Source organism: Zosterops lateralis (genome assembly GCF_965231275.1).
Source record: "Zosterops lateralis genome assembly, chromosome: 36".
Lineage (NCBI taxonomy): Eukaryota > Metazoa > Chordata > Aves > Passeriformes > Zosteropidae > Zosterops > Zosterops lateralis.
The window spans coordinates 1,142,200-1,168,137 of record NC_139796.1 but is presented as its reverse complement, the minus strand read 5'-3'; the positions used below and the strand labels follow the sequence as shown (position 1 = coordinate 1,168,137).

The 25,938-nt window shown below is 55.5% G+C and overlaps 1 protein-coding gene across 1 annotated transcript in view; it reads left to right on the top strand.

The window, feature by feature from the left end:
• WIZ (WIZ zinc finger) overlaps nucleotides 1–25,600 on the top strand; it is a gene marked incomplete at its 5' end in the record, with an annotated part of 48,101 nt that extends 22,501 nt beyond the window's left edge. The window contains 9 exons of the mRNA XM_083881956.1: nucleotides 493–822; nucleotides 7,578–7,745; nucleotides 10,222–10,944; nucleotides 15,892–16,422; nucleotides 17,941–18,435; nucleotides 19,512–19,873; nucleotides 20,019–20,082; nucleotides 22,829–23,006; nucleotides 23,931–25,600. Coding sequence (XP_083738082.1) covers nucleotides 493–822; nucleotides 7,578–7,745; nucleotides 10,222–10,944; nucleotides 15,892–16,422; nucleotides 17,941–18,435; nucleotides 19,512–19,873; nucleotides 20,019–20,082; nucleotides 22,829–23,006; nucleotides 23,931–24,084 — 3,005 coding nt within the window. The 3' untranslated portion in view covers nucleotides 24,085–25,600. The remainder of the gene's footprint in view (nucleotides 1–492; nucleotides 823–7,577; nucleotides 7,746–10,221; nucleotides 10,945–15,891; nucleotides 16,423–17,940; nucleotides 18,436–19,511; nucleotides 19,874–20,018; nucleotides 20,083–22,828; nucleotides 23,007–23,930) is intronic.
• Between the last annotated feature and the right edge of the window lie 338 nt (nucleotides 25,601–25,938).

Here is a 25,938-nt window from a genome sequence, read left to right as displayed (position 1 = left end):
GATGGTTTTTTGATACTTTTTGGGTGTTTTTTGGTGATTTTTGGATGGTTTTGGGTGGGTTTTTTTGGGTTTTTTTGGGATCCTGGTGGCCTTGGTAGCCCAGACACCAGCACTGATCATTCCTCCTCTTCACAGTGGCCAACTTTGACCCGGGCACCTTCAGCCTCATGGGACGAATTTTGGTGTTTTTTTGATGGTTTTGGGTGGCGATTTTTGGGATCCTGGTGGATTTTTTTGGGGGGTTTTTTAGGATCCTGATGGCCCTGATCCCAGCACTGACCATTCCTCCTCCCTCACAGTGGCCAACTCTGACCCGGGCACCTTCAGCCTCCTGGGGTGGATTTTTTTGGGTTGTTTTTTGATGGTTTTGGGTGTTTCTTTGGTGGATTTTTTTGGAGTTTTTTGGGTTTTTTGGGATCCTGGTGGTTCTGGTGGCCCTGGATGGATTTTGATGGCCCAGACACCAGCACTGATCATTCCTCCTCTTCACAGTGGCCAACTTTGACCCGGGCACGTTCAGCCTGATGCGCTGCGAGTTCTGCGGGGCGGGTTTCGACACCAGGGCGGGGCTGTCGAGCCACGCCCGCGCCCACCTGCGCGACTTCGGCATCACCAACTGGGAGCTCACCGTGTCCCCCATCCACATCCTCAAGGAGCTGCTGGCCACGGCGCCGGGGCACCCGGCCCTGCTCAGGGCCCTGCTGCCTCCCCCGGCCCACCGGGACCCGCACCGGGACCGGGACCCGCACCGGGACATGGGGACACCCCTGGGGCTCCCCCCGGCCTGGGCTGGGGACGAGGGGCTGCAGCCCTACAGGGACAGTGAGTGACCCTAAAACCAAAATTTGGGGATTTGAAAGGATGGGGGTTGAGGTAGGGGGAGGTTTTGGCAGTTTTTGGAGGGATTTGGGGTTTTTTTGGAGTTTTTTGGGATAAATTTGGGGTTTGGGGGCTGAAGGAGTAGCCCCCTCTGGATCCATGGTATTGGATTTTTTGGGGTTTGGGGTTTTTTAGGATAAATTTGGGGTTTGGGGGTGAAGCCCTTCTGGGTCCATGGTTTGGGATTTTGGGGATCTGGGGTCAGCCCTGGGGTCACCCCTGGGGCTCCCCCCGGCCTGGGCTGGGGACGAGGGGCTGCAGCCCCACAGGGATGGTGAGTGACCCTAAAAACCAAAATTTGGGAATTTAGAGCAGAAATTGAGGGGTGGAGGTGGTGGGGGTTTAGGTAAGGGGAGTTTTCGGGGAATTTTAAGGGAGTTTGTGGGGGGATTTAGGATAAATTTGGATTTTTTTAGGATAAATTTGGTGTTTGGGGGCGGAGGGAGGAGCCCCTCTGGATCTGTGGTTTGGGATTTTGGGGGATTATCTGGTATTTTCTTTTGGAAAAGTATTGGGAATTCTGCAGGATCAGCCCAGCAGGGAACAGTTGAGGCCTGGAGGAGTTTTGGGGGATTTTTGGGGATCTGGGGTCACTCCTGGGGTCACCCCTGGGGTTCCCCCCAGGCTGGGCTGGGGACGAGGGGCTGCAGCCCTACAGGGACGGGGAGTGACCCTAAAAAACAAAAATTTGGGGATTTGGAGGGGCAGAGATAGTGGGGGTTAAGGCAGGGGGAGTTTTTAGGGATTTGGGGGTTTTTTTTGGGGGGAATTTTTGGGGTTTTTAGGGAGAATTTTGGGATTTAGGGGCTGAAGGAGGAGCCCCTCTGAAACCATGGTTTGGGATTTTTGGGGATTTGGGAGTTTTTTGGGGGATTTTTTGGGCTTTTTTTAGGGATAAATTTGGGGTCCATGGTTTGGGATTTTGGGGGTCTGGGGTCACCTCTGGAGTCACCCCTGGGGCTCCCCCTGGGCTGGGCTGGGGACGAGGGGCTGCAGCCCCACAGGGACGGTGAGTGAGACATAAAAACCAAAATTTGGGGATTTGTGGGGATTTTAGGGGTTTTCGGGGGAATTTTGGGGGTTTTGGGGGGAATTTTTTTTTTTTTTTTTTTTTTTTTTTTAATAAATTTGGGATTTAGGGGCTGAAGGAGGAGCTCCTGGATCCATGGTTTGGGAGTTTTGGGTGTTTTTTAGAATAAATTTGGGATTTGGGGGTGAAGCCCTTCTGGGTCCATGGTTTGGGATTTTGGGGATCTGGGGTCAGCCCTGGGGTCACCCCTGGGGTTCCCCCCGGGCTGGGCTGGGGACGAGGGGCTGCAGCCCCACAGGGACGGGGAGTGAGACATAAAAACCAAAATTTGGGGATTTGTGGGGATTTTAGGGGTTTTCAGGGGAATTTTGGGGATTTTTGGGGGAATTTTTGGAGTTTTTAGGGATAAATTTGGGATTTAGGGGCTGAAGGAGGAGCCCCCTCTGGATCCGTGGTATTGGATTTTTTGGGATTTTTGGGTTTTGGGGTTTTTTAGGATAAATTTGGGGTTTGGGGGCTGAAGGATCTGGATCCATGGGTTTGGATTTTTGGGGGTCTGGGGTCACTCCTGGGGTCACCCCTGGGGCTCCCCCCGGCCTGGGCTGGGGACGAGGGGCTGCAGCCCCCCAGGGATGGTGAGTGACCCTAAAAACCAAAATTTGGGGATTTAGAGCAGAAATTGAGGGGTGGAGGTGGTGGGGGTTTAGGTAAGGGGAGTTTTCGGGGAATTTTAAGGGAGTTTGTGGGGGGATTTAGGATAAATTTGGATTTTTTTAGGATAAATTTGGTGTTTGGGGGCAGAGGGAGGAGCCCCTCTGGATCTGTGGTTTGGGATTTTGGGGGATTATCTGGTATTTTCTTTTGGAAAAGTATTGGGAATTCTGCAGGATCAGCCCAGCAGGGAAGGCTTTGAGGCATGGTGGAGTTTTGGGGGGATTTTTGGGAATTTTTTGGGAATTTTTTGGGGATTTTGGGGATCTGGGGTCACCCCTGGGGCTCCCCCCGGCCTGGGCTGGGGACGAGGGGCTGCAGCCCCACAGGGACGGTGAGTCACCCTAAAAACCAAAATTTGGGGATTTGGAGTGGAAGGTGAAAGGTTTTTGGGGATTTTTGAGGGATTTTGGGGGTTTTTTGGGGGGTTTTGGGGGAATTTTTGGGATAAATTTGGGGTTCAGGAGCTAGAAGAAGAGCTCCTGGATCTGTGGTTTGGGATTTTTTGGGGATTTTAGAGTCTTTTGGGATAAATTTGGGATTTGGGGGCTGAAGGAAGAGCCCCTCTGGGTTTTGTATTTCTGGGGATTTTGGAGTTTTTTGGGATAAATTTGGGGTTTGGGGGCTGAAGGAGGAGGCAATGTGGATCCAGGGTTTGGGATTTTGGGGATTTTTGGGATAAGTTTGGGATTTAGGGGCTTAAAGGACAAGCCCCCTCTGGATCCATGGTTCTGCATTTTTGGAGATTTTTTGGGGGAAATTTTTGGGGGTTTTTTTAGGATAAATTTTGGGGTTTGGGGACTGAAGGATGAGCCCCTCAGGATCCATGGTTTGGGATTTTTGGGGATTTTGGAGTTTTTTGGGATAAATTTGGGGTTTAGAGGCTGAAGGACAAGCCCCTCTGGATCCATGGTTTGGGATTTTTGGGGGTTTTGGGGTTTTTTTGGGGGATAATTTTGGGATTTGGGGGCTGAAGGAGGAGCTCGGTGTCCTCAGGGATTTGGATTTTGGGGATTTTTTTGTTGGAAAAACATGAGGAATTCTGCAGGATCAGCCCAGCGGGGCAGGGTTGAGGCCTGGAGGAGTTTTGGGGGGATTTTTGGGAGTTTTTGGGATAATTTGTGGATTTGGGAACTGAAGAAGGAGCCCCTCTGCATCCAGGGTTTGGGATTTTGGGGATTTGCTCTTTTCAGTCCAGGATGTTTTAATTCCAAATCCAGAAAATCCGGGATATTTCCAATTCCCATCCCAAATTTCCCCTTTTCCCCAAAAAAATCCTCTTTACCCCCAAGAATTCCCCAAAATTCTTCCTTTTTCCCTCCAAATTCCTCAATTTCCCCCAAATTCTTCAAATTTCCCCAGAAATTCCCCAATTTCCCTCTTTTCTCCTTCACAATTCCCCAGTTTCCTCCCGAAATTCCCCAAATTCACCTTCCCCCCCCAATTTCCTCCTTTTCCCCTCTCAGAATTCCCCAAATTCTCAAGTTTCTCGCCGAAATTTGCCAAATTCCTCATTTTACCCCCAAATTCCCCCTTTTCTCCCCCCAAAAATCCCCAGTTTCCACCCCAAATTCCCCCCTGAAATTCACAAAATTCGCCCTTTCTTCCCCCCAAATCCCCTAAATTCCCCCTTTTTTCCCCAAAATTCCCAAATTCCCCCGTTTCTCCCCCAATTTCCCCCCAAAATTCCCCCAAATCTCACAAAATTCCAAAATTCCTCCAGAATTCCCCCCCCAAATTCCCCTTTTTCTCCACCAAAATCCCCAAATTTCCCCAAAATTTCTCCAAATTCCCCCAAATTCCCCAAATTCCCCTTTTCCCCCTCATCCCTCTCTCGGCGCTCGGCTGCTCTCCCCTGCCGCCTCTCCCCCCCCCCCCCCGCTCGGCGCTCTCCCCTGTGCCCTGGCGGCCGCCCCGCGTGCGCGGTTCCCAAGATGGCGGCCTCCACCTCGGCCTCGGCCGCCGCCTCCCCTCCGCCCAAAGTCACCAAAGCGGCGGCGGCTCCGCGGCCCCGCGACCGCGACCGCGGCGGGGACGGCGACCCCGAGCCCCCGGCCGCGCCCGAGCCGGGTGAGCGCCTCCTTCCCGCTTCTCCCCGCCCGCTCCGCCGCGCCCGAGGCCCGCCCGCGTTACCCCCCCCCCCCTCAATCCCCTCAGAGCCGCCCCCCCGATGGGCCCGCACGGTTCCCGCCTCGCCGGGGCCGCCCCGGGCCGGGCTGCGGCTCCTCGGCACCGCCGGAACGGCCCCCGGGATCCCCCGGGCCGCGGCAGCGCCGGAGCCGCCGCCCTCCTTTGTCCGGCCGGGCTTTGTCCCCGCCGGGACCCCCGGGAGGCGCCCCCGGGACGGGACCGGGGCCGGGGCCGGGCGGGGCCTCACCGGGGAGGGAGGGGAGGGGCCCCCGGGGGCTGCTCGGGGGTCTCTGTGCCCCGGGGGGGGCGGTTCGTGCGGGCCCGGTTCGGTTCGGTTCGGCCTGGCCTGGGGTGTCCCCGGCCCGGGCACCGAGATGTCCCCGAGATGTCCCCGAGATGTCCCCAGGCCGGACACCGGGAGCCTCAGGATGTCCCCAACCCGGTCACCGGGAGCTCTGGGATGTCCCCAGCCGGTCCCTGAGACCCCCGGGATGTCCCCAGCCCGGTGTCCCCAGCTCGGTGTCCCCAACGTGGTCACTGGTGTCCCCACGATGTCCCCAGCCCCGTCACTGGGGTGTCCCCAGCTCAGTGTCCCCAGTCCGGTCCCCTCGGGGATCCTGGGAGCCCCAGGATGTCCCCAGCCCTGTCACTGGTGTCCCCAGGGTGTCCCCAACCTGGTCACTGGGGTGTCCCCAGCTCAGTGTCCCCAGAGTGTCCCCATCCCAGTCCCCTCAGGGGTCCTGAAGCCCCAGGGTGTCCCCAGCCCCATCACTGGTGTCCCTGGGGTGTCCCCAAGATGTCCCCAGCCCGGACACCGAGAGCCTCAGGATGTCCCCAACCTGGTCCCTGAGACCCCCAGGATGTCCCCAGTTCGGTCACCGGGGTGTCCCCAGCCCTGTGTCCCCACCCCGGTCCCCTCGGGGGTCCTGGGAGCCCCAGGGTGTCCCCAGCCCGGTGTCCCCGGCCCAGACACCGAGATGTCCCCAAGATGTCCCCAGCCTGGACACCGGGAACCTCAGGATGTCCCCAGTCTGGACACCAGGAGCCCCGGGATGTCCCCAGCCCAGTGTCCCCATCTCGGTGTCCCCAGCCCGGTCCCCTCGGGGGTCCTGGAGCCCCAGGATGTCCCCAGCCCCATCACTGGTGTCCCTGGGGTGTCCCCAAGATGTCCTCAGCCTGGTCACCAGGAGCCCCGGGTGTCCCCAGACCAATGTCCCCATCCCAGTCCCCTCATCTTGGTCCCCTCGGGGGTCCTGGCAGCCCCAGGGTGTCCCCGGCCCTGTCACTGGGGTGTCCCCAGCTCGATGTCCCCAGCCCGGTCCCCTCGAGGGTCCTGGAGCCCCGGGGTGTCCCCAGCCCTGTCACCAGTAGCCCCAGGGTGTCCCCAGCCTGGTCACTGGTGTCCCCAGCTCAGTGTCCCCAGGGTGTCCCCAGCCTGGTCCCCCTCAGGGTCTTGGGAGCCCCAGGGTGTCCCCAACCTGGTCACGGGTTGTCCCCAGCCCGGTGTCCCCAGCCCGGTCCCCCTCAGGGGTCCTGGAGCCCCGGGGTGTCCCCAGCCCTGTCACCAGGAGCCCTGGGGTGTCCCCAGCCCGTCCCTGTCCCCTCTCCGTGTCTGTCCCCAGCCCTGTCCCCTGCAGGGCGATGCCACCAGCGCTGTCCCCTCCCTGTTAGGGACCTGTCACCATCCCTGTCCCCTCCCTGGTGCCACCAGCCTTGTCCCCTCCCTGCTGGGAGATGCCACCTCAGTGTCCCATCCCTTTAGGGACCTGTCACCAGCCCTGTCCCCTCCCCATTAGGGACCTGTCCTCCCTGCTGGGAGATGTCACCTCTCCATGTCCCCTCTCTGCAGGGACCTGTCACCATCCCTGCCTGTCCCTGCTGGGAGATGCCACCTGTGTCACCTCCCTGCAGGGCCCTGTCACCATCCCTGCCCCTCCCTGCTGGGAGATGTCACCTGTGTCACCTCCCTGCCCCTGCACCATCACCTGTCACCATCACAGTCCCCTCCCTGATGCCACCTCTCTGTGTCCCCTCCCTGGTGCCACCAGCCCTGTCCCGTCCCAGATGTCCCCACCCTGTCCCCTCCCTGCTGGGAGATGCCACCAGCCCTGTCCTGCCCCTCGCAGGGCCCTGTCACCTCTCTGTGTCCCCTCCCTGCAGGGACCTGTCCCTGTTCCTGGTGGCACCTGCCACTGTCCCCATCCTGTCCCCTCAGGGGTGTGACACTGTCCCTGTCCTGTCCCCTGCAAGGACCTGACACTGTCCCTGGCCCCAAATCCCCCCTGGGTCACCCCAAATCCCTCTGGAACATCCCAAATCCCCCCTGGATTGCCACAATTCCTCCCTAGATCACCCCAAATCCCTCTGGATCCCCCCAAATCCCCTCTGGATCCCCCCAATCCCCCCAAATCCCGTCTAGATCCCCCCAAATCCCCTCTGGCTCCCCCCAAATTCCCCCAAATCTCCTCTGGATCACCCCAACTCCCCTCTAGATCATCCCGAATCCTCCCTGGCTCCTCTCAGATCCCTCTGGATCACCCCAAATCCATTTGGAACATCCCAAATCCCCCCTGGCTTCCCCTCAATCCCCCCAGACCCCCCCCAAATCCTCCCCAATCCCCTCCAAATCCCCCCATCCCCCCCCAATCCCCCTCAATCCCCCCAGACCTCCCCCAAATCCTCCCCAATCCCCTCCAAATCCCCTCTAAACCCCCCCAATTCCCCCCCAATCCCCCCCAAATCCCCTCTAAACCCCCCCAATTCCCCCCCAATCCCCCCTGGGCCCCCCCAATCCCCCTGTAACCCCCTGTGTCCTGTGTCCCCGCAGTGCTGGCCCCCGAGGAGGAGGAGCTGGTGGCCATGGAGGTGACAGCCCCCCCCGGGCTCCCCAAGAAACCCGGGGGCTCCTCGGGGCTGGAGCCGCCCCCGCCCCGCCTGGGCCCCAAAGTGTCCCCGGAGCCCCCGGGGGGCAAGGCCGAGCCCCAGGACGCCAAAGGTGCCTCAATTTATCCGGATTCTCCTGGGGGTGGGGCCCTGGGGGGTTAATGGGGTGTTAATGGGGGGCTGGGGGGGTTAATGGGGTGTTAATGGGGGGCTGGGGGGGTTAATGGGGTGTAATGAGGGGCTGAGGGGGTTAATGGGGTGTAATGAGGGGCTGGGGGGGTTAATGGGGTGTTAATGGGGGGCTGGGGGGGTTAATGGGGTGTAATGAGGGGCTGGGGGGGTCAGGGGTCGTTGGGATTGGATCCTGAAATTTCTCTTTCTGACTGTCTTGGTTCCTCTTGTTCTGATATTTGATTTATTCAGGGTTTTTTTCCCATTTTTCTCTGTTTTTCCCCCATTTTTCCCTGGGATTTTCCCTGTTTTTTTTCCCATTTTCCTTGGTTTTCCCCCATTTTTCCCTTGTTTTCGCTCATTTTTCCCTGGTTTTCCCCCATTTTCTTTGGTTTTCCCCCATTTTTCCCTTGTTTCCCCCCATTTTTCCCTGGTTTTCCCACATTTTGTTGGGTTTTCCCCATTTTTCCCTGGTTTTCCCCCATTTTTCCCTGGTTTTCTCCCATTTCCCAGCCTGTCCATGGCTCCAATCTCCAATCCCAAATCCAGGTCTGGGAGGGGTCAGAATTCCTTGGGATCAGCTCCCAAAATTCCCCTTCTATCCATCCTCATTCCTCTCACTCTGATATTGGATTTATCCAGAGTTTTTGGCCATTTTCCCTAGTTTTATCCCCATTTTCCCTGGTTTTATCCCCATTTTCCCCTGTTTTTCCCCCATTTTTCCCAGCCTGACCATGTGTGAGGTGTGTGGTGACTGCTCTGACCCTAAACCAGGACTGGGGAGTCAGAATTCTTTGGGATCAGCTCCCAAAATTCCCCTCCCATCCCTCCTCATTCCTCTCACTCTGATAATGGATGTCTCAGGGGGTTTTTTTTCCCATTTTTTCCTGCTTTTTCCCTCTTTTTCCATGATTTTCGCCCATTTCCCAGCCTGACCACGTGTGAATTGTGCAGCGCCTGCTCTGAATCCAAATCCAGGGCTGGGGAGGGTCAGAATTCTTTGGGATCAGCTCCCAGAATTCCCCTTCTGTCCCTTCTCATTCCTCTGACTCTGATATTGGGTTTATCCCAGGGGTTTTTTGCCATTTTCCCTGGTTTTATCCCCATTTTTCCTTGTTTTTCCCCATTTTTACCTGTTTTTCCCCAGCCCCCAGCCTGACCATGAGCAAGATGTGCAGCGCCTGCTCTGAATCCAAATCCAGGGCTGGGGAGGGTCAGAATTCTTTGGGATCAGCTCCCAGAATTCCTCTTCTATCCCTCCTCATTCCTCTCACTCTGATACTGGATTTATCCTGGAGTTTTTGGCCATTTTTCCCTGGATTTTCCCATTTTCTCTGTTTTTTTCCCCCATTTTTCCCAGCCTGACCCCCTGCGAGGTGTGCGGCGCCTGCTCCGATCCCAAACTGGGGCTGGGATGGGAACTTGGGAACTGCTCTCATGGAATTTTTAACTCCCTCTATTTTCTATTTTCTGACATTGGATTTATATCAATTTTTTCCAATTTTTCACCATTTTGTCCCCCCATTTTCCCAGCCCCCAGCCTGACGATGTGCGAGGTGTGCGGTGCCTGTTCTGACCCCAAACCGGGGCTGGGTGGGAACTGCTCCCAAAGCGATTTTCACTTCCCCTTTTTGCTCTGTGTTCTAAAATCGAATTTTATCTCAATTTTTTCCCATTTTTCACTGTTTTCTCCCGTTTTCTCAGCCCCCAGCCTGACCCCCTGCGAGGTGTGCGGTGCCTGTTCCGATCCCAAACTGGGGCTGGGTGGGAACTTGGGAACTGCTCCCATGGGATTTTTAACTGTCTATAATCTGACATAGGATTTATCTCTAATTTTCCCCATTTTTGACCATTTTCCCTGTGTTTCTCAGCCCCCAGCCTGACCACAGGTGAGGTGTATGGCACCTGTTCTAATCCCAAACTGGGGCTGGGGTGGGAATCCAGGAACTGCTCCCATGGGATTTTTAACTCCCTCTGGTCTCTAGGTTCTGACATCGAATTTTATCTGCATTTTTTCCTTTTTTCCCTATTTTTGACCTTGTTTTTCCCTGTGTTTGTGATTACAGCCTTCTCTCTTGAGCCTTCTCTATTCTCAGTATCCAGTCCCAAAAGGCAGGACTGTATAATACCCGATACCAAAGGGATTTTTGTTTTAAACACCCCTCTGTCACTGTATGTTCTGACATTGGATTTATCTCTAATTTTCCCCATTTTTGACCTTGTTTTTCCCTGTGTTTCTCAGCCCCCAGCCTGATGACGTGCGAGGTGTGCGGCGCCTGCTCTGATCCCAAACCAGGGCTGGGTGGGAGCTGATACCAAAGGGATTTTTGTTTTAAACACCCCTCTGTCACTCTGTGTTCTGACATTGGATTTATTTCCATTTCCCCCATTTTTGACCATTTTCTCCCATTTTCCAGCCCCCAGCCTGACGACGTGCGAGGTGTGCGGCGCCTGTTTCGAGACGCGCAAGGGGCTGTCGAGCCACGCGCGCTCCCACCTGCGCCAGCTGGGGGTGGCCGAGTCCGAGAGCTCCGGGGCTCCCATCGACCTCCTCTACGAGCTGGTTCGCCACAAACCCAAGGCCGAGGGCTCGGGGCCCTCCCTGCACCCCAAAAAACCTTCCCCCAAAGAGGCGCCGGCCCCGCGGGCGCTGCTGCCGCTGCACAAAGCCGAGGGCTCCCTCAACAAAGCCATCAAATCTCCTCCCGGTTTCTCCAAAACTCTCCCCGCTCCCGCTGCTGCCGCTGCTGCCGCCGCTCCCGGCGCGGCTCCCGGCGCTGCCGCCGCTCCCCCGGGCTCTCCCGGCGTGAAGAAGGTGCCGCCGGCGGCTCTGCCGGGATCGCCGGGCGCCAAGAGCGCCGAGGACGGCAAGGGGGGCAAGCTGGCGCTGAGCCCGCTGCCCGCAGAGCACAAGTGGGGGCCTGAGGAGGACGGGCCGCTCAATCTTAGTGAGTGTCACAGGTTTATTTGGGGTTTTTGTGGGGTTTTTCCTGTGTTTTCTGGGGTTTTATGGGGTTTTGGGAGGGTTTTTGGGGGTTTTTTTGGTGTTTTCGCACTGAGCCCGCTGCCTGCCCAGCACAAGTGGGGGCCTGAGGAGGACGGGCCGCTCAATCTCAGTGAGTGTCATGGGGTTATTTGGGGTTTATGGGGTTTTTCTGGGGGTTTTCTGGGTTTTTAGGGTTTTTCTCTGGGGTTTTACGGGGTTTTTGGGGGGTTTTTGGTGTTTTCGCACTGAGCCCACTGCCCACTGAGCACAAGTGGGGGCCTGAGGAGGACGGGCCGCTCAATCTTAGTGAGTGTCATGGGGTTATTTGGGGTTTTGGGGGGTTTTGGGGGTTTTTTGGGATTTTTTTTGGTTTTTTGGGTTTTTTTCTGGGGATTTTTTGGGGATTTGGGGTTTTCGCACTGAGCCCTCTGCCCACTGAGCACAAGTGGGGGCCTGAGGAGGACAGGCCGCTCAATCTTAGTGAGTGTCACGGGGTTATTTGGGGTTTTATGGGGTTTTTCTGGGGGTTTTATGGTTTTTGGGGGATTTTTATGGTTTTTTTGGAGGGTTTTTGGTGTTTTCCCACTGAGCCCGCTGCCCGCAGAGCACAAGTGGGGGCCTGAGGAGGACGGGCCGCTCAATCTTAGTGAGTGTCACAGGTTTATTTGGGGTTTTTGTGGGGTTTTTCTGTGTTTTCTGGGGTTTTATGGGTTTTTTGGGGTTTTCACACCAAGCCCGCTGCCTGCCGAGCACAAGTGGGGCCTGAGGAGGACGGGCCGCTCAACCTCAGTGAGTGTCATGGGGTTATTTGGGGTTTTATGGGGTTTTTAGGGTTTTTAGGGTTTTTCTCTGGGGTTTTACGGGGTTTTTGGGGGGTTTTTGGTGTTTTCCCACTGAGCCCGCTGCCCGCAGAGCACAAGTGGGGGCCTGAGGAGGACGGGCCGCTCAATCTTAGTGAGTGTCATGGGGTTATTTGGGGTTTTTGTGGGGTTTTTCTGTGTTTTCTGGGGTTTTATGGGGTTTTGGGAGGGTTTTTGGGGGTTTTTTTGGTGTTTTCGCACTGAGCCCGCTGCCTGCCCAGCACAAGTGGGGGCCTGAGGAGGACGGGCCGCTCAATCTCAGTGAGTGTCATGGGGTTATTTGGGGGTTTATGGGGTTTTTCTGGGGGTTTTCTGGGTTTTTAGGGTTTTTCTCTGGGGTTTTACGGGGTTTTTGGGGGGTTTTTGGTGTTTTCCCACTGAGCCCGCTGCCCGCAGAGCACAAGTGGGGGCCTGAGGAGGACGGGCCGCTCAATCTTAGTGAGTGTCACGGGGTTATTTGGGGTTTTGGGGGGTTTTGGGGTTTTTTTGGGATTTTTTTTGGTTTTTTGGGTTTTTTTCTGGGGATTTTTTGGGGATTTGGGGTTTTCCCACTGAGCCCGCTGCCCGCAGAGCACAAGTGGGGGCCTGAGGAGGACGGGCCGCTCAATCTTAGTGAGTGTCACAGGTTTATTTGGGGTTTTTGTGGGGTTTTTCTGTGTTTTCTGGGGTTTTATGGGTTTTTTGGGGTTTTCACACCAAGCCCACTGCCTGCCGAGCACAAGTGGGGGCCTGAGGAGGACGGGCCGCTCAATCTTAGTGAGTGTCATGGGGTTATTTGGGGTTTTATGGGGTTTTTCTGGGGGTTTTATGGTTTTTGGGGGATTTTTATGGTTTTTTTGGAGGGTTTTTGGTGTTTTCGCACTGAGCCCTCTGCCCGCAGAGCACAAGTGGGGGCCTGAGGAGGACGGGCCGCTCAATCTTAGTGAGTGTCACAGGTTTATTTGGGGTTTTTGTGGGGTTTTTCTGTGTTTTCTGGGGTTTTATGGGTTTTTTGGAGGGTTTTTTGGGGTTTTCACACCAAGCCCGCTGCCTGCCGAGCACAAGTGGGGGCCTGAGGAGGACGGGCCGCTCAATCTTAGTGAGTGTCATGGGGTTATTTGGGGTTTTTGTGGGGTTTTTCTGTGTTTTCTGGGGTTTTATGGGGTTTTGGGAGGGTTTTTGGGGGTTTTTTTGGTGTTTTTGCACTGAGCCCGCTGCCTGCCCAGCACAAGTGGGGGCCTGAGGAGGACGGGCCGCTCAATCTTAGTGAGTGTCACGGGGTTATTTGGGATTTTGGGGGTTTTTTGGGATTTTTTTTGGTTTTTTGGGATTTTTTCTGGGGATTTTTTGGGGATTTGGGGTTTTCGCACTGAGCCCTCTGCCCACTGAGCACAAGTGGGGGCCTGAGGAGGACAGGCCGCTCAATCTTAGTGAGTGTCACGGGGTTATTTGGGGTTTTATGGGGTTTTTCTGGGGGTTTTATGGTTTTTGGGGGATTTTTATGGTTTTTTTGGAGGGTTTTTGGTGTTTTCGCACTGAGCCCGCTGCCCGCAGAGCACAAGTGGGGGCCTGAGGAGGACGGGCCGCTCAATCTTAGTGAGTGTCACAGGTTTATTTGGGGTTTTTGTGGGGTTTTTCTGTGTTTTCTGGGGTTTTATGGGTTTTTTGGGGTTTTCACACCAAGCCCACTGCCTGCCGAGCACAAGTGGGGCCTGAGGAGGACGGGCCGCTCAACCTCAGTGAGTTACAGACAAGTTTTATGGGTTTTGGGGTTTTTTTGGGGGGATTTTTTAGGGTTTTTTCTGGGATTTTTTGGGGTTTTTTATGGGGGTTTTTTTTGGGTTTTTGGGGTTTTCGCACTGAGCCCACTGCCCACCGAGCACAAGTGGGGGCCTGAGGAGGACGGGCCGCTCAACCTCAGTGAGTGTCATGGGGTTATTTGGGGTTTTATGGGGTTTTGTGGGATTTTATGGGGTTTTTGGGAGGGTTTTTGGTGTTTTCCCACTGAGCCCACTGCCTGCAGAGCACAAGTGGGGCCTGAGGAGGACGGGCCGCTCAACCTCAGTGAGTTACAGACAAGTTTTCTGGGTTTTTTGGTTTTTTGGGGGATTTTTTGGGGTTTTTTTGGGATTTTCTGGGTTTTTTCGGGGGTTTTTGGGGGATTTTTTGGGGGTTTTTGGGATTTTCACACTGAGCCCGCTGCCCGCCCAGCACAAGTGGGGGCCTGAGGAGGACGGGCCGCTCAATCTTAGTGAGTGTTATAGGGTTATTTGGGGTTTTGGGGGCTTTTGGGGATTTTTGGGGTTTTTTTGGGTTTTTTTCTGAGGTTTTCTGGGTTTTTTGGGGGATTTTATGGGGTTTTTTGGGAGGGGTTTTGGGGTTTTCGCACTGAGCCCGCTGCCTGCCCAGCACAAGTGGGGCCTGAGGAGGACGGGCCGCTCAACCTCAGTGAGTTACAGACAAGTTTTATGGGTTTTTTTTGGGATTTCCTGGGTTTTTTGGGGTTTTTTTTTTGTGTTTTTGGTGTTTTCGCACCGAGCCCGCTGCCCACCGAGCACAAGTGGGGGCCTGAGGAGGACGGGCCGCTCAACCTCAGTGACTGTCATGGGGATTATTCCCTTATCCCACACTCCATTCCCTGAAATCCCACAACTGCAAACCCCCTCCAGCACCCTTTAACCCTTTATGTGCCATCCCCAGCCTGGGGCTCGGAGCCGTGCTGCGACATCCGCTGCGAGTTCTGCGGGGAGTTCTTTGAGAACCACACGGGGCTCTTGGGCCACTTCCCCTCATCCCACACCCCATTCCCAGAAAATCCCCCAATTTTTGGGACCATTTAACCCTTTCTCTGCCATCCCCAGTATTGGGCTCGGAGCCGTGCTGGGAGAGAACCACAACTTCCCCTGGTCCCACACCCCATTCCCTGAAATCCCACAACTTTTGGGACCCTTTAACCCTTTTCTCTCCCCGTCCCCAGCCTGGGGCTCAGAGCCGTGCCGCAACATTGGGTGTGAGTTCTGCGGGGAGTTCTTTGAGAAGGGAACTGACCTTCCCTTCATCCCACACCCCATTCCCAAGAACTCCCCCAAATTTTGAGACCATTTAACCCTTTCTCTCCCCGTGTCCCCAGCCTCGGGCTCGGAGCCATGCCGTGACACACACTGCGAGTTCTGCGGGGAGTTCTTTTGAGAGCCACAACTTCCCCTGATCCCACACCCCATTTCCAGGAATTCCTACAACTTTTGGGATCACCACCAGCACCATTTAACCCTTTTATCTCCCCATCCCCAGCCTCGGGCTCGGAGCCGTGCCAGACACTCACTGCGAGTTCTGCGGGGAGTTCCTTGAGAACCCCTGATCCCACACCCCATTCCCTGAAATCCCACAACTTCCAGCACCATTTAACCCTTTCTCTCCCCATCTCCAGCCTCGGGCTCGGAGCCGTGCCACGACATCAGGCCCAAGTTCTTTGGGGAGTTCTTTGAGAACCCCAAGGGGCTCTTGAGCCCCTTCCCCTGATCCCACACCCCATTCCCAGGAAATCCCACAACTTCCAGCACCCTTTTTCCCCTTCTCTGCCACCCCCAGCCTGGGGCTCGGAGCCGTGCTGTGACATCGGGTGCAAGTTCTTTAGGGAATCCTTTGAGAACCGAAACTTCTCCTGATCCCACACCCCATTCCCAGGAATTCCTACAACTTCCAGCACCCTTTAACTCCTTCTCTGCTGTTCCCCAGCCTGGGGCTCTGAGCCGTGCCACGACATCAGGCCCAAGTTCTGCAGGGAGTTCTTTGAGAGCCACAAGGGGCTCTTGAGCCACTTTCCCTCATCCCATATCCCGTTCCTGGGAATCCCCACAACTTATGGGATCACCACCAGCACCTTTTAACCCTTTCTTTGCCATTTTCCCATGTCCCCAGCCTCGGGCTCGGAGCCGTGCCGTGACATCCGCTGCGAGTTCTGCGGGGAGTTCTTTGAGAACCGCAAGGGGCTCTCCAGCCACTTCCCCTCATTCCACACCCCATTCCCAGAAAATCCCCCAGTTTTTGGGACCATTTAACCCTTTCTCTGCCATCCCCAGTCTTGGGCTCGGAGCTGTGCCACAACATCAGGCCCAAGTTCTGCGGGGAGTTCTTTGAGAACCTCAAGGGGCTCTTGAGCCACTTTCCCTCATCCCATATCCCATTCCTGGGAATCCCCACAACTTATGGGATCACCACCAGCACCTTTTAACCCTTTCTTTGCCATTTTCCCATGTCCCCAGCCTCGGGCTCGGAGCCGTGCCGCGACATCCGCTGCGAGTTCTGCGGGGAGTTCTTTGAGAACCGCAAGGGTCTCTCCAGCCACGCCCGCTCCCACCTGCGGCAGATGGGGGTCACCGAGTGGTACGTCAACGGCTCCCCCATCGACACCCTGCGGGAAATCCTCACCCGGCGCCGCTCCGGGGGCCACCCCAAGGCCCTGGCCAAGAGCCTCCTGGCCAGCCTGGCCCCCCTGGAGCCGCGGCCCCCTCCGGAGCTGCACATCCCCGGCCTGGGCAAGAAGGCCCCGCTCAGCCCCCCCGGCTCCGCCGCCGCCTCGCCGCCCCCTCCCACGGCCAGGAAGGTGTTCCCGGGCCTCTCGGCTCCCTCCCTGCACAGGAAACTCAAGCAGGATCAGCTCAGGGTGGAGATCAAGCGGGAGTTGATGGCTGCTGGAGGAGGAGGAGGAGGAGCTGGGATCCATCCCGGAGAGGCGGCGGCGCCGCCGGACCCGGCCTGGGCTGCCCACGAGGAGATGGCGCCGCTCAACCTCTGTGAGTCTGGGATTGGAGGAGTTTGGGGGTTATACTGAGGATTTCAGGGGTTTTGAGGTTTATCCTGAGGATTTCAGGGAGTTTGGGGTTTATCCCAAGGATTTGGGGGCTCAGGGACCCGGCCTGGGCTGCCCACGAGGAGATGGCGCCGCTCAACCTCTGTGAGTCTGGGATTGGAGGAGTTTGGGGGTTATACTGAGGATTTCAGGGGTTTGGGGTTTATCCCGGGGGTTTGGGGGCTCAGGGATCATCCCAGGGGTTTGGGGGCTCAGGGATCCATCCTGGGGAGCTGCCGGACCCAGCCTGGGCTGCCCATGAGGAGATGGTGCCACTGAACCTCTGTGAGTTTGGAAATGGGAGGGTTTTGGAAAGGTTATCCCAAGGATTTTAGGGGTTTTGGGGTTTATCTCAAGGATTTGGGAACTCAGGGATCATCCCAGGGGTTTGGGGAGCTCAGGGACCCGGCCTGGGCTGCCCACGAGGAGATGGCGCCGCTCAACCTCTGTGAGTCTGGGATTGGAGGAGTTTGGGGGTTATACTGAAGATTTCAGGGGTTCAAGGATTGTCCCAGGGATTTAGGGAGCCAAAATCTCATCCCAGGGGGTTCCTGAGGTCCCTAACTCCACATTTTCCCCTCTCCAGCCTCCAGGGCAGACCCGGTGCGCGACATCCGCTGCGAGTTCTGCGGGGACATCCATTATAGGATGGGTTTAGGGACACTCAGGGCTCCTCCCAAGGGTTTTGGGTGACCAGAACCTCATCCCGAGGGGTTCTTTAGATCCCTAATTCCACGTTTTCCCCTCTCCAGCCTCCAGGGCTGACCCTGTGCATGACATCGACTCACTCAGGGCTCATCCTGGGGATTTCAGCGATGCTCTGAGCTCCTCCCAAGGGTTTTAGGCACCCAAAATCTCCTCCCAGGGGTTTCCATCCCTCCCTAACCCCAGAATTTCCATCTCCAGCTTCCAGGGCCGACCCTGTGTGTGACATCCGTTGTCTTGGGACTCCTCCTGGGAATTTGGAGACTCAAAATCTCATCCCAAGGGGTTCCTGAGATCTCTAATTCCACGTTCTCCCCATCCCCAGCCTCAGGGCCGACCCAGTCCACGACATCCACTCACTCAGGGCTCATCCTGGGGATTTCAGTGATGTTCTGAGCCCGTCTGAAAGGTGTTGGGTGCCCAAAATCTCATCCCAAGGGGTTCTTTAGATCCCTAACCCTTGAATTTCCCTTCCCCAGCCTCCAGGGCTGACCCAGTCCACGACATCCACTCACTCAGGGCTCATCCTGGGGATTTCAGCGATGCTCTGAGCCTGTCTCAAGGGTTCTGGAGACCCAAAACCTCATCCCAGGGGTTTCCATCCCTCTCTAACCCCCTATTTTCCCCTCCAGCCTCCAGGGCAGACCCAGTGCGCAACATCCACTTGCTCAGGGCTCATCCTGGGGATTCTGGGGACCCAAAATCTCCTCTTAAGGGGTTCCCATCCCTCCCTAACCCCACATTTTCCCCTCTCCAGCCTCCAGGGCAGACCCGGTGCGCGACATCCGCTGCGAGTTCTGCGGGGAGTTCTTTGAGAACCGCAAGGGGCTCTCCAGCCACGCCCGCTCCCACCTGCGGCAGATGGGGGTCACCGAGTGGTCCGTGAACGGCTCCCCCATCGACACCCTCCGTGAGATCCTCAGGAAGAAATCCAAGCCCTGCCTCATCAAAAAGGAGCCCCCCGTCCCCCCGGGCCTGGAGCCGGCCCCCAAGGCTCTGGGGGACGAGGGGCTGGAGCCCAAATCCCCCGGGAAGGGGCTGCCCCCGGGGCTGGCCCTGGCCCCGCTGGGCGGGCGCCCGGGGAAGGGGGGCCCGGGGCTGGCCCTGAGCCCCCTGGGGGCCAAAAACCACCCCGGGCCCTTCCTGCCCGCCAAGAGACCCCTGGGGGACGACAGGCTGGCCCTGCACGGGGAGGCCAAGCACAAAGCCTTCGAGCTGGGCTTCAAGGCCAAGGCGCTGCACGACAAGGCCTGTGAGTGTCCAGGGCGATTTCTGCCTTTTTGGGGGGTTTTGGGGTCTTTGGGATGGTTTTGGGATGGTTTTTGGGAGTACACAGCCAGGCCAAGCACAAAGCCTTCGAGCTGGGCTTCAAGGCCAAGGCGCTGCACGACAAGGCCTGTGAGTGCTCAGGGGGAATTTCTGTTTTTTGGGGGTTTTTGGGGTCTTTGGGATGGGTTTGGGGATGGTTTGGGATGGGCTGGGAGTACACAGCCAGGCCAAGCACAAAGCCTTCGAGCTGGGCTTCAAGGCCGAGGTTCCTGCACTTCCAGAACATTCCAGCCCTGCCTGTGCCCACCTGCCCCTCCACACTCATTTTTCCCTGTCCTAACTCCCATTTTTCCCTGTTTTTTCCCCATTTTTCCCTGTTTTTCCCCATTCCCAGCAGCAGAGGTGCTGCGAGCTGTGCGGGCTGTACTTTGAGAGCACCTGGGGGCACTTCGGTCTTACCTGGGGCACTTTGGGCACTCCATACCCGATTTTTCCCGTTTTTTTCCCATTTTTCCCTGTTTTAACCCCATTTTCTGTGTCCCCAGCAGCAGAGGTGCTGCGAGCTGTGCGGGCTGTGCTTTGAGAACACCTGGGGCACTTTGGGCACTCCATAACCCATTTTTTCCCCGTTTTTTTCCCATTTTTCCCTGTTTTAACCCCATTTTCCCCATTTTTCCCTGTTCCCAGCAGCAGAGGTTCTGCAAGCTGTGCGGGCTGTACTTTGAGAGCACCTGGGACACTTTGGGCACTCCATACCCCATTTTTTTCTCCATTTTTTCCCATTTTCCTGTTGCTAATTCCCATTTTCTGTGTCCCCAGCAGCAGAGGTGCTGCGAGCTGTGCGGGCTGTACTTTGAGGGCACTTTGGGCACTCTATAACCCATTTTTTCCCCTGTTTTTTCCCATTTTTCCCTGTTCTAACCCCCATTTTTCCCCATTTCCCCATCCCCAGCAGCAGAGGCGTGCTGCGAGCTGTGCGGGCTGTACTTTGAGAACACTTTGGGCACTCTATAACCCATTTTTTCCCCATTTTTCCCCATTTTTCTGTGTCCCCAGCAGCAGAGGCGTGCTGCGAGCTGTGCGGGCTGTACTTTGAGAACAGGAAGGCCCTGGCCAGCCACGCCCGGGCGCACCTGAGGCAGTTTGGGGTCACCGAGTGGTGCGTGAACGGCTCCCCCATCGAGACCCTGCGCGAGTGGATCCGGCACCGGCCCCACAAGGCGGGCGCCTACCGCAGCTACATCCAGGGGGGGAGACCCTTCTCCAAGAAATTCCGCGGCTCGGGGGGGCCCCGGGAGCACCGGGAGCAGCGCCGGGAGCCCCCCGGGCCCTTCCCGGGGACGGGCAACGGCCTCGGCGACGGCAAAGGCACCGACGGCGCCGACAGGGCCCTGGGGACGGCCCTGGCCGGGGTGGTCAAGGTGGAGGAGCAGAGGGGAAACTTCAGCAGTGAGTGCTTTTTGGGGGAAAAATGGGGATTTTGGGGTATGGGGAATGGGAAATGTGGGGTTTGGGGTGGGGAAAATGGGGTTTGGGAATGGGGAAAATGGGACTGATGGGGCCGAGTGGGCCCTGGGGACGGCCCTGGCCGGGGTGGTCAAGGTGGAGGAGCAGAGGGGAAACTTCAGCAGTGAGTAGGAAAAATGAGAGGTTTTGGGGTCTGGGGAATGGGAATTATGAGAAAAAATGGGGTTTGGGGTGGGAAAAATGGGATTTGGGGATTGGGGGATGCTGGTGGGAATGGGGTCAAGGTGGAGGAGCAGAGACGGGAAACTTCAGCAGTGAGTCAGGGGGAAAATGGTGTTTTGGGGTATGGGAATGGGAAATGTGGGGTTTGGGGTGGGGAAAACGGGATTTGGGACTGGAGAAAGTGGGGAAAATGGGGTTTGGGGACGGCCCTGGCCAGGGTGGTCAAGGTGGAGGAGCAGAGGGGAAACTTCAGCAGTGAGTCTGGGGGAAAAATGAGAGTTTTTGGGGTCTGGGATGGGAAATGGGGGGTTTGGGGTGAGGAAAATGGGGTTTGGGAATGGGGAAAGTAGGGTTTGGCATCCCAGTGCTGTTCCCCATCCCCTTGTCCCCTGTCCCCCCTCTGTGCAGAGTTCGAGGGGCGGGAATCAGGGACAGGAATGGGGAATGGGAATGGGAATGGGGATGGGAAATGAGCACTGGGGACAGATGACAGTCCCCCCGGTGTCCCCTGTCCCCTCTCTCTGTCCAGAATCCGAGCGGCGTCAGGCGCGGCCGCTGGAGGCGGGGCTGGGGATGGGGATGGGAAAGGGGCAGTAGGGACAGGTGACAGTCCCTGGGATGGCCATACCAGTCCCCCATCCATCCCCTGTCCCTGTCCCCGTGCAGAATTCGAGTGGCGGGAATCAGGGATAGAAATGGGGACTGGGAATGGGAATGGGAATGGGAATGGGAATGGGAATGGGAATGGGGATTAGGAATGGAAATGGGGACTGGGAATGGAAATGGGGACAGGGACTGGGAAATGGGGAATGAGAATAGAAATGGGGATTGGGGACAGGACTGGGACTGGGAATAGCAATGGAAATGGGGACTGGGAAGTGGGGACTGGGAATAGGATGGGAATGGAGACTGGGGACAGGACTGGGACTGGGAATCAGGGACGGGAATGGGGACTGGGAAATGGGCTCTGGGGACAGGTAACGGTCCCCCATCCATGCCCATGCCCATGTCCATGTCCCCATACTGAATTCAAGTGTCGGCAGGCGCGGCTGCTGGAGGCGGGGCTGGGAGTGGGAATGGGAACGAGAATTGGGTTCTGGGCTCTGTGAATGGTCCCTAGGATGCCGTTCACCCATCCATCCCCTGTCCCCTATCTATTTCTATACAGAATTCGAGTGGCGGCAGGTGCAGCCACTGGAAATGGGGACTGGGAATGGGAATGGGAATGGGAAATGGGGACAGGAATGGAAATGGAGACTGGGAATAGCAATGGGAATGGGGAGTGGGAAATGGGGCCTGGGAATAGGAATGGAAATGGGGACTGGGACTGTGATTGAGAATGGAGACAGGAATGGGAATTGGGAATCAGGGACGGGAATGGGGACTGGGAAATGGGTTCAGTGAATGGCCATACCGGTCCCCCATGTATCCCCCCATTACAGAGTTCGAGCGGCATCAGGCGCGGCCGCTGGAGCCGGGGCTGGGGCTGGGGCTGGGGATGGGGATGGGAAAGGGGCAGTAGGGACAGGTGACAGTCCCCCAGGTGTCCCCATGTCCCCCATGTCCCCTATCTGTCCCCATACAGAGTTCGAGTGGCGTCAGGCGCGGCTGCTGGAGGCGGGGCTGGGGCTGGGGATAGGGACAGGTGACAGTCCCCCAGGTGTCCCCAGGTGTCCCCATGTGTCCCCTGTCCTGTTACAGAATTCGAGCGTCGTCAGGCGCGGCCGCTGGAGGCGGGGCTGGGGATGGGGATGGGGACAGGTGACGGTCTCTGGGATGCCCATACCTGTCCCCCAGGTGTCCCCATGTGTCCCCAGGTGTCCCCTGTCCCGTTACAGAGTTTGAGCGGCGTCAGGCGCGGCCGCTGGAGGCGGGGCTGGGGATGGAGATGGGGATGGGGATGGGAAAGGGGCAGTAGGGACAGGTGACAGTCCCCCAGGTGTCCCCAGGTGTCCCCAGGTGTCCCCTGTCCCGTTACAGAATTCGAGCGGCGTCAGGCGCGGCCGCTGGAGGCGGGGCTGGGGCTGGGGATGGGGACAGGTGACGGTCTCTGGGATGCCCATACCTGTCCCCCAGGTGTCCCCATGTGTCCCCTGTCCCGTTACAGAGTTCGAGCGGCATCAGGCGCGGCCGCTGGAGGCGGGGCTGGGGATGGGGATGGGGATGGGGATGGGAAAGGGGCAGTAGGGACAGGTGACAGTCCCCCAGGTGTCCCCAGGTGTCCCCAGGTGTCCCCATGTGTCCCCTGTCCTGTTACAGAATTCGAGCGGCGTCAGGCGCGGCCGCTGGAGGTGGGGCTGGGGATGGGGATGGGGATTCAGGGATGGGGATGGGGACAGGTGACAGTCCCTGGGATGCTGTTCTCATCCCCCTGTCCCCTGTCTCTCTCCAGAGTTTGAGCGGCGTCAGGCGCGGCCGCTGGAGGCGGGGCTGGGGATGGGAATTGGGCAGTAGGGACAGGTGACAGTCCCCCAGGTGTCCCCAGGTGTCCCCAGGTGTCCCCATGTCCCCTATCTGTCCCCATACAGAGTTCGAGCGTCGCCAGGCGCGGCCGCTGGAGGCGGGGCTGGGGCTGGGGATGGGGATGGGGATGGGGACTGGGAAAGGGGCAGTAGGGACAGGTGACAGTCCCCCAGGTGTCCCCAGGTGTCCCCAGGTGTCCCCAGGTGTCCCCTGTCTCTCTCCAGAGTTCGAGCGGCGTCAGGCGCGGCCGCTGGAGGCGGGGCTGGGCGCGGAGTTCCCGCGGAAGGCGCAGGAGGCGCGGGTTCCCCCGGCCCGGGTGCGCCCGGTGCCCGCGCTGGTGCCGCGCCCGCCGCAGACGTCGCTCGTGCGCTTCGTGGGCAGCGTCTACACGCTCAAGTGCAGGTGAGGAACAGGGGTTTGGGGCTTTTCCCGGCCTTTTTCCCATTTTACATCCCCAACTCCCTAAAAATTCTTCAAATCCCCAAAAGATTCCCCCCAAAAATCCCTTAAAACCCCCCAAAAAATCCCTAAAAATCCCCAAATCCCCCCTAAAAAATCCCAAAAAAATCACCAAAAAATCCCTTAAAAACCTCCAAAAAATCACCAAAAAATCCCTTAAAAACCTCCAAAAATCACCAAAAAAATCCCTTAAAAACCTCCAAAAAATCACCAAAAAATCCCTTAAAAACCTCCAAAAAATCACCAAAAAATCCCTTAACACCTTTAAAAAATCTATTTAAAACCCCCCGAAAATCCCTTTAAACCCCCCTCAAAAAAATCCCAAAAAAATCCCAAAAAAATCCCTTAAAAACCTCCAAAAAATCACCAAAAAAATCCCTTAACACCTTTAAAAAGTCCCTTTAAAACCCCCCGAAAATCCCTTTAAAACCCGCCAAAAATCCCTTTAAAACCCTCTCAAAAAATCCAAAAAAAATCCAAAAAAATCCCTTAAAACCCTTCAAAAATCCCCCAAAAAATCCCAAAAAATTCCCCAAAAATTCCCCCCCAAAATCCCTTAAAACCCCCCAAAAAATCCCTAAAAATCCCCAAACCCCCCTTAAAAAAATCCCAAAAAAATCCCTTGAAAACCTCCAAAAAATCACCCAAAAAATCCCTTAACACCTTTAAAAAAATCCCTTTAAAACCCCCCCAAAATCCCTTTAAAACCCCCCAAAAATCCCAAAAAAATCCAAAAAAATCCCTTAAAACCCTTCAAAAATCCCCCAAAAAATCCCCAAAACCCCCCCAAAAATCCAGAAAAAATCCCAAAAAATTCCCAAAAATTCCCCCAAACTCCCCAAACTTTTTTTCATTATTTCTTTGCAGGTTCTGCGAGGTGGAGTTCTGCGGCCCCCAGTCCATCCAGGAGCAGTGGGTGCGGCACCTGCAGCGCCACATCCTGGACATGAATTTCTCCAAACCCGAATCCTGCGGGGCCTCGGAGCCTCCGGAGCCTCCGGCGCTGCCCCAAAACCCCTAAAACCTCCATTTTCCCCTTTTATTTCTTCTTTTTTTTCCTCCTCAAAAATAAAGGAGGAAAGAAAAAAAAAAAAAAAACCCACAACCAAAATCCCACCGGAATCTCCTCGGGGAGTTTTTTTTATTTTTATTTTTCCTGAGAAATATTTTGATTTTTTTTTTTTTTTTTTTTTATTCCGGGGGACTCACCACAAGCACTACACGGAGCTGGATCCTCCCCAATTCCCTCTGGAATTAAAAAAAAAAAGGGCTGGAAAATATAAAATTTCCACCTTTTTTTTGGGGTTTTTTTTTGGGGGGGCTTTTCCTGGGAGGAAAATAAATAAATAAATAAAGAAAAAAAAAAAAAAAATCCATTTTTTAATCCCAAAGAACCATCGGCGGATTTTTTGGGGAGGGAATTCCTGGGAAAGGAGGGAGGAAAACTCTGTGGATTTTTGTACATTTTTGAACCTTCAGAGAATTGTAAATTCCTCGTTTTTTTCCCCATTTTTTTGGGTTTTTTAGTGGCCCCGTAGATGTCGGAGCTCCCTCAGTCCCGGGGTTGCATGTTCCCAAAATTCCCTTTTTATTTTCCTCCACCTCCCTCCTGCTGCTGGTTCCCAAAAATCCCCAAAATTCCCCAAAAATCCCCAAAAATCCCCAAAAATTCCCAAAATTCCGGGAGGATTTGGCTCCGTTTTTACCCCAAAATCCCCTTTTTTTTTTTTTTTTTGGTTTTGTTTTTGGTCGTTCTTGGTTTTCATTCCCGTTTTTTAAACTTTAGATTTGTGTAGAAAACAAAAGGATTAAAAAAAACAAATAAAATAAAATAAAAGATCCGTTTTTATTTGGGAATCCCGAAAACTTCCGGATTTTTCGGAAGGAATTTTAATGGATTAATTTTTTTTTTTTTTCCTGGTTTTAGGTTTTTTTTTTCCCTGATTTTTTTTAATTTTATTTTTATTTTATTTTTATTTTATTTCCACATTTTTCGGGGACGTTTCCTGTACCCGGGACTGGGGGAACGATGGATTAAATTCTTCTGGAAATGAAAATTCCCGGGAGAAAAAACGGAGTCTCTGCCTGGCTGGAGGGGAAAATCTGGGGAATTTGGGGAAAATCCGGGGAAATTTGGAGAAATCCAGAGAAATTTGGGGAAAATCCAGTGGGATTTTGGGGAAATTTAGGAAAATCTGGGGAAAATCCAAAAAGATTTGGGGAAATTCAGGGGAATTTTGGAGAAATCCAGGGGGATTTGGGGGAAAATCTGGGAAATTTGGGGAAAATCTGGGAAATTTGGGGGAAATTCAGGGAAATTTGGAGGAAATCTGGGGGAAATCCATTGGGATTTTGGGGAAATCAGAGGAATTTGGGGGAAATTTGGGGGAAAATTGGGGAATCCAGAGGGATTTGGGGGGAATTCAGGGAAATTTTTGAGAAATTTTGGGAGATTTGGGGAAAATTTGGGGAAATCTGGAAGGATTTGGAGTGGATCCAGGGGGATTTGGGAGAAATCCAGGGAAATTTTGGGGAAATTTGGGGAAATCCAGGAAAATTTGGGGAAAATCCAGAGGGACTGGGGGGAATTCAGGGGAATCTGGGGGAAATCCAGGAAAATTTGGGAAATCTGGGGAAAATCTGGGAAATTTGGGAGAAATCAAGAGGGATTTGGGGGAAATCAAGAGGGATTTGGGGGAAATTCAGGGAAATCTGGAGGGATTTTGGGGAAATCCAAGAAAATTTGGGGAAAATTGGGAGGGATATGAGGGAAATTTGGGGGAAATTCAGGGAAAATTGGGGGAATCCAGTGGGATTTTGGGGAAATCAAGAGGGATTTGGGAGAAATTTGGGGAAATCCGGAGGGATCTGGGCA